The 7,942-nt window shown below is 43.9% G+C and overlaps 1 protein-coding gene across 1 annotated transcript in view; it reads left to right on the top strand.

The window, feature by feature from the left end:
• The first annotated feature begins 1,187 nt into the window (after positions 1-1,187).
• The window catches only part of LOC307122654 (uncharacterized protein), a 30,938-nt gene continuing 24,183 nt past the window's right edge, over positions 1,188-7,942 (top strand). The window contains exons 1-2 of the mRNA XM_079810812.1: positions 1,188-1,266; positions 1,337-1,409. Coding sequence (XP_079666938.1) covers positions 1,376-1,409 — 34 coding nt within the window. The 5' untranslated portion in view covers positions 1,188-1,266; positions 1,337-1,375. The remainder of the gene's footprint in view (positions 1,267-1,336; positions 1,410-7,942) is intronic.

The raw sequence follows: 7,942 nt of genomic DNA, 5'->3' as shown, positions 1-7,942 counted from the left end.
GAAAAAGTGTGTGACAAGCGAATGTCAGAAGAGTAAAGTTGCACAGCACCACCTTGTGTACCGGGGTATTTCTATTTTTCAATAAGCGCCATCTACTGTCAGGGAGTAAATTTGCACGTTAACTCTGAAAATTGTTTGGGTATGAACACAATGACACATAGAAAAATGTCTCGAAAAAGCTGCCATGTGCAACGAGGCTTAAGGCTGTTGATTTAACCAGATAATTTAGTGCAATTAATTATGGATTGCATTTTTCCCGAATATATTTGCGCTATTGTGATCTTGATTTTATACAGTTCAATAAGCAAGAATCTCACTTGAGCAACATTGGAATATCGCATTAATCATTTGCAATTAAAGCAGCGTTTCCATCCCATGATGTGTTCAATCGGTACTTCCTGGGAAAAAAATATCAGTAATAAAAATGGTAGTTTCTGCAATCAGGGAAGAAACTGTGGCTCTTTTTACCTCCATCAAAAATGAGTTGCATCTCAGAGAGGCAGACGAAATGCAATAAACACTGTCATCTTAGTGTTGCTATCCAGGGTTTTTTAATGGGATATCCCAAAATTGGCATTAAATGGGCGGATATAAACATAGCTAATGAAAATAGTTCCAACAAAGCCACTTCAGAATTGTTGTGCGTCTCTAAGCAACACACAGCTGTGTTTCACTGCTGAATGAGTTTTTTTAACGAATCGAGTGAACCATTGATTCAGTGATCCATTCATAAAGACAGCCACTCGTTTCACCACATTCAGTTGAATGAATGATTCAATGACTCACTCATTAAGACAGTGACCACCTACTGGTGGTTTTAATTTCATATTTGGAGTATCGTTTCATAATTAATTCATATTCATGCCACCTCTGAGCTACATTAACCAGTCTGTGCGCATACATAAATACTATTTCAGATGCAGCTTCCGAAAAAAAAGAAAAGTTTACATGTAATACATTCTATGTTGGATCAAAGTGTTTCTTTCTAAAGCTACTTTTTGTGATGTCTATTCAACACTTTTCTCATTTAACACAAAAATTACTTTAAATGAGCTTTTGGGTGTAATAACTATATTTAATCTAATTTAAACACATACTGTAATAAGCCACACCAACAACCAATCAAAGCAGCAATGACTTAAGGGGCGGAGTTTAAGGATGAAAAGAGAAAGATAGAGACGGGTGGAGAGAGTCAAAGAAAGAAGTCATCAAGAAAAACATCTCCAACCAATGAATCCAACAAAACACTAAAAAGAGTAAACAAAGGTAGGTTGTGTTCTTTCTGCATCACTCAGGATGGAAATATAGACCAGTAATCATTGTCTCTTATTTTAAGTGATCTTCATATCTGGCTGCATTCCTGCTGAAAAGAGAGATGTGGATGTTCAGATTCTTGTTTTCACTTCTCGGTAAGAATCTCTTGTACTAAATAATAGCTGATGTTTACAGTTTATTATGTGTAGCTTTATATTTTATTATGTATATTTATTTATTTATAGCTTATTTAAAAAAATAAGTCTTCTCTCAAATGGAAAACTACCAAGAAGTTTGATCTAGAGTACTAACCTCTTGCACCTAACTATTTAAAAAAACAGCAACTGGTTATGCTGTTGTATGAGTTCTTAGAAATGTCCGTCACAATGAAAACTCCTTATAACACAAATAAGGTTTTAAGCAAATGATTCCTTTGCATGAGTGCATTGGTAACCTCAACCGCGTATATTTGGTTTTTAGCACTAATATGCCATTCAAATCAAACGACACAGATGCACTAAATGTGCATTTGTCCAGAAATTGTTCAGAAAGAGTTTTTATACAATTATGTGATGCTTTACTGCCATTTGTTCACTGAATAAAAAGAGTCCAGATATTTAAAGAATGTAGTCAGTAAAAAATAACAATACTCAGAACCATTGCGATTTAAAATATCAAAACAGGTTCCAAAAGTTTTTTGTTTTAAATAATTTTGCAGTGATGTCATAGAAGAACCATTTTCAGTGATCATTTCTTAAAAAAGCCATTATTTTCTTAGCATGAAGAACATTTTAAAAGTCTAAAAAACCTTTAGCTTATGGAAAAGTTCCAAGGAATGTTAGGCCCCTCGAGTCAGCCGTCATGCCGACGCAATCAACTCGCTTTTTTCTTATCAGTGCCAAAGAGACTAATAATTTGTATCATTCAGGCTAGTGTTATACATCATTATAATCTGTTAAGTTTCTATTTTTATGTGTGTACAGTCACAAAAACAAAAACAAATTCTGCTCTTTGTAAAATAAACAAAACAAACATGATGCACAATCTGCAGCCTCTCTCTCAATGATGTCAAAGACGTTCATTCAGATAGTCTTCAGAAAATTAGATTCAAGTTTATTGTCATTACACATTTACAAGTACAATGCAACAAAATGAGTTTGGAGCAAGCCTCTGAGCCGCAGCTATTTAAAGCGCCGCCACACGCTCTCCAGAAAAAAAGAAATGTAGATTGCAAAGCATACATGCAAAACATAACATAACATACATAACACAGTACACGTGGTCACGTGATGGAATTTTTTGTTGGGACTGAGTAAGGGAGATAGGAAGGAGGAAAGGGCGGGGAAGACGGTTGGACGGGGGCAGGGATAGGGGTGAGGTATGTATGATGCGAGTCCTGTGTTGTGTGAGCTTGTGTTGTGTGAATGTGAATGTTAGCCATAACTTAAGATGTTTTCGAGTTCAGTTCTGTGGCTTGTCCTTGAAGGGAGATATGGCAGTGCACAGGGAACGATAGCAAGATAGCAGGACCCAGCTGTCAAGCTGACCTCCCAATCGAGAGAGATACAGGGTAGTCGATGAGGTGAGGGAAGGAAGGGGTCAATATCTTAATCCATTTAGCTGATCTTCGGTAATTTTCTGGACCATAATCAATCAATCCATTGATCCTCAGCGTCAGTGGCGAGCATCCGGTTCGTGAATTGACTTCGACATTTCATCCAATTTCATGATCAGACCAGACATACTGCGTAGCAGTTCACTAGCCTGACCCCCGATGGAGCCCACTCTTCCCTGCGTCTCCACAGTCCGGGCTGAGATGTTACGATACAGTTCCTAAATCTGTGTCAATCTTTGATCTAATACCTTCAGTCGGTCACACACATCCCCGAAGCACTCTTTAATTTCCACAGACAGCGGCTGGGTGAATTTACTGGCAGCTGTCTTACCAATCTTCCGATAGGTCAGGGCAATCCCAAGGCCGAAAAATAGGAACCCCGCTATCAAAATGCCAATTATGAATAAATCACATCCTCCACGGACAGGACTTCCAGGCACACGACTTGCCAGTTGTTCCAGGCGTCCCAAGTGTAGCCCACAGCGAAGGTCCCGTCCGGGCAGGTGTTGCACCCTTCCTTAGTGAGAAAATCTTGTCAATCGCGCTGAGAAACCAGTTAATTAATTCCATTTCAGTATTTTCAGGAGTCCAGCAAGCAGGGGGTCAGAAAAAAAGACAGCGCTAAAGCAGAGCAGGGAGCAGATAGAAGGCACGTCTGCTCTGTATGAGATCAGGAAGTGGAAAAAGAAAGTAGAAAATGAACCAAACGTTGAAATGTCAGGTTATTAAATAATGTAAATCAAACAAATATTCTCTGTTTATGTAATCTGTTTGTAAAGAGAGACATGTCAGTCGTTCGCAAGTGTCAGATTATAACGTGTTTATTGTAAAATAACCTAGTGTCACATAGGGCTGTAATCTCCCAGTCGATTAGTCGATTATTAGTCGATACGTTCTGCCTCGACCAAAATTCTGATTGGTCGATTTTTTTGCTGCGTTCATTTCGTTAGTTTTGCCGCGTTCATTTCATCAGTTTTGCTTTCATTTTTCAGAGTGTTTTCAGAGCAGCCCTGTTTCACAGGTAACAGTCTGTCTTCAGAACACCCCCTTGTTTCCACTTCTTTTGGATTAGCCCAACCCACTGGAGAAGAGAGACAGATTGAAGAAGGCTAGTTTGCTGTATATTATTTATTTAATTGGGAGAGCGTTTTTTTCTGCTCTTGATCTGACTTGTTTAATAAATATTCCTTTTTTACTAAAGTGGACGTGCCATTTGTGTTTAAGAGTAAAAGCTTTAAGTTAATAGTCTATTCGTGTCTCAGCCGTTGTAACGGTCACTAGCTGGAGTGCCCCTGAGAGCCACCAGAGGGCACTCCACATAAGACTATTACGAACTCCATATCCCATCATGCCGCTTACCTGGGACTGATTACACAGACACCTGCAGCTCATCTACACAAACACCTGCACCTCATCCACAATCACCCATATATACCCCTTTCATTCTCAAGTTCATTGCGAAGTATTGCATTGCCACGGCGTACAATTTCTGAGCGTTTAACTGTGTTTGCTGAACTGTTACTGACCTTGGATTGTTCATATCGACTACTGATTCTTCTGCCGCCTGCCTCGACCCTTGCCTGTTATGTTCTTCTGCTCTAAGATCATCTCCGTTGTTCTTTCTGCCCCTGTTTTACCCTGCTTGTTGATTATTCTAATAAAGCTGCAAATGGATTCCTCTGCGTCCTCCACATCATTACAGAATACTTCGCCACACCCAGATCCAGCAGCTACGACCTCCAGGAATCCAACAGTACGGATCTCGCCGGATCTTCCCAGCATGAGCCAGGTGTTCGCTGGACAGATCGCGGCCTTGGCCCTGGAGAGCCTCGATCTGTTCCAGTATACCTGGGGGTTTGTTCCTCTCGCTGCCTCTTGCTCTCTGGGGGACGAGGCAATTAAGTTGTGTTACCGGCTGGGGGCTAAGGAGGTCAACCTGAGTGAGCTCCCCAATCTTTCCGGTCTGGATTGGAGAGAAGCACTCTCCAGATGTCTGGAGAGCTTCCTTCCGTGGCACACCATGTCACCGTCTGCACTTCACGCCAGTCCAGTCGAGCCTGCAATTCACGCCAGTCCAGCCGAGCCCGCACTTCACGCCAAATCTGCCGAAGCCAAGGCAGTATGCGTCATGCCCTCCGCCCCTGAGACTGAGAGCGTCATGCCCGCCGCGCCTGAGACAGCAAGCAACATGCCCGCCAGTTCAGAGCCCTCTTCATTGCTGGTCCTGTCCAGTTCAGAGCCCTCTTCATCGCTGGTCCTACCCAGCTCAAAGTCCTCGCCGCCGCTGGTCCCGTCAACCTCACGTCACGTCAGCCGATCCAGAGACTTAGCTTCACGTCACGTCAGCCGATCCAGAGACTGAGCTTCACGTCACGTCAGCCGATCCAGAGACTGAGCTTCACGTCACGTCTGCCGATCCAGAGACTGAGCTTCACGTCACGTCAGCCGATCCAGAGACTGAGCTTCACGTCACGTCAGCCGATCCAGAGACTGAGCTTCACGTCACGTCAGCCGATCCAGAGACTGAGCTTCACGTCACGTCAGCCGATCCAGAGACTGAGCTTCACGTCACGTCAGCCGATCCAGAGACTGAGCTTCACGTCACGTCAGCCGATCCAGAGACTGAGCTTCACGTCACGTCAGCCGATCCAGAGACTGAGCTTCACGTCACGTCAGCCCGTCAAGAGTCTCGTCCCGCCGAGCCTGAATCTGTTCCTCTTCCTCTTCCCGTGCCTGTGTCTTCGGACAAGATGGCCGATTCCACGCCTGTGTCTTCGGACAAGATGGCCGACTCCATGCCTGTGTCTCTTGACAAGATGGCCGTCGCCGAGTCAGTGTCTTCGGACAAGATGGCGGACTCTACGCCTGTGTCTTCGGACAAGATGGCCGACTCCACGCCTGTGTCTCTTGACAAGATGGCCATCGCCGAGCCAGTGTCTCCGGACAAGATGGCCGCCTCCGAGCCAGTGTCTCCGGACAAGATGGCCGCCTCTGAGCCAGTGTCTCCGGACAAGATGGCCGCCTCTGAGCCAGTGTCTCCGTACAAGATGGCCGCCGCCGAGCCAGTGTCTCCGTACAAGATGGCCGCCGCCGAGCCAGTGTCTCCGTACAGGATGGACGCCGCCGAGCCAGTGTCTCTGTACAGGATGGCCGCCGCCGAGCCAGTGTCTCCGTACAAGATGTCCGCCGCCGAGCCAGTGTCTCCGTACAAGATGGCCGCCGCCGAGCCAGTGTCTCCGTACAAGATGGCCGCCGCCGAACCAGTGTCTCAGGACAAGATGGTCTCCGCCGAACCAGTGGCCCAGGACAAGATGGTCTCCGCCGAGCCACAGTCTCCAGGTCATTATCCGCTCCACGGGCCTGGCCCTCCATCCCGCCTCAGGGTCTGCCTCCGCTCCACCTCCCTCCTTGACAGTTTTAGGAGCGTCTGGAATCCGCTCCTTAAAGGGGGGGCTATGTAACGTTCACTAGCTGGAGTGCCCTTGAGAGCCACCAGAGGGCACTCCACATAAGACTATTACGAACTCCATATCCCATCATGCCGCTTACCTGGGACTGATTACACAGACACCTGCAGCTCATCTACACAAACACCTGCACCTCATCCACACTCACCCATATATACCCCGTTCATTCTCAAGTTCATTGTGAAGTATTGCATTGCCACGGCGTACAATTTCTGAGCGTTTTACCTGTGTTTGCTGAACTGTTACTGACCTTGGATTGTTTATATCGACTACTGATTCTTCTGCCTCCTGCCTCGACCCTTGCCTGTTATCTTCATCTGCTCTAAGATCATCTCCGTTGTTCTTTCTGCCCTTGTTTTACCCTGCTTGTTGATTATTCTAATAAAGCTGCAAATAGATCCCTCTGCGTCCTCCACATCATTACAGCCGTGAAGTTGAGCTGATCCTGTGTTCGAGCTGCACAGAGCGGCTGAAATGATAGTGTCTGTCAGTTAGTATAATACATATGACAAAAACAATTGTCTAAATTATGTTGCATATTCCTCAAAAGTTCTTGTGATGATATCACTAGTTGACAACATAGTACTATATTTTCGGAAATCATAGGCTATGATGGTGCACGTGATGCAGTGCTGTCAGAGCTGAAAGACTCGTGTGTCAGACTCATTTCAGTGCAAAATAATCAGGTCAAAAACTATTTAATATCCTGCAAATAGCCTACTAGTTTTGTATGTTTATTTATAATTTATTTAGGCAGACAACAAGGCCACCAAGTACTGCACACAGTGTGCAGCTAATTCATTTAACGTTTTTTTTCCTAACGCAATTTTTAGTCGAAAATTTTAGGACTTCAGTCGACCAAGATTTTCTTTGGTTGATTACAGCCCTAGTGTCATATCAATAAAGCTTTTAATTACAAATTTCTGCTCAAATGCTATAAATATAGTACCAGTCACACGTTTTGTGTTCAATAGCCATTAAAACGTATTTTGTTTGATATTGAAATATTATAGCCTAATGTTGTTTTTTTTATTTAATATATGTTGATTTATGAAAAGTGTACAGCACTAGTAATAAATGACACATCATTATATATGTAATATATCAGAAGACATGGGCTGCGTTTCCAGATAACGATCGATCTTCGCACTTAAGAGCGTTTTCTACGAGCGATGTTACTAACGTTGGTGTTGCTTTCACGTGCGTTTCACAAACACGCACTTAACACGATCGCACGCAGCTGTGCTTTAAGTGCTACTTAAGAGTCGCTGTCTGTTTGTCAAGTGCTGAAAAGTCACCTTATGAGGTCACTATGAAGACCAACGCATGACTGAAGTGTCTGCAGAGACCGTGTCAATTAGACTCCCCTGAAATTGCATCGTCGACACGGCATCCTCAATAAACCCGTCTCCGGCGTGATGACTCCGATTGTTTGAATATTACAATTTAATAATTCTTAAATCGATATGTCATCCTCAATAAACCCGTCTCCGGCGTGTTGCCTCCGATCTTTTGAATATTCCGATCTATTATGACCTCTGACCTGTAAATTTGCCAGAATAATAATCATACGCTGTTTGTTAATTGGCCAGAGGAGAACTGGCAC

This window comes from Gobio gobio (assembly GCF_949357685.1).
Source record: "Gobio gobio genome assembly, chromosome: 2".
Lineage (NCBI taxonomy): Eukaryota > Metazoa > Chordata > Actinopteri > Cypriniformes > Gobionidae > Gobio > Gobio gobio.
This window is presented reverse-complemented; position numbering and strand designations above follow the sequence as displayed.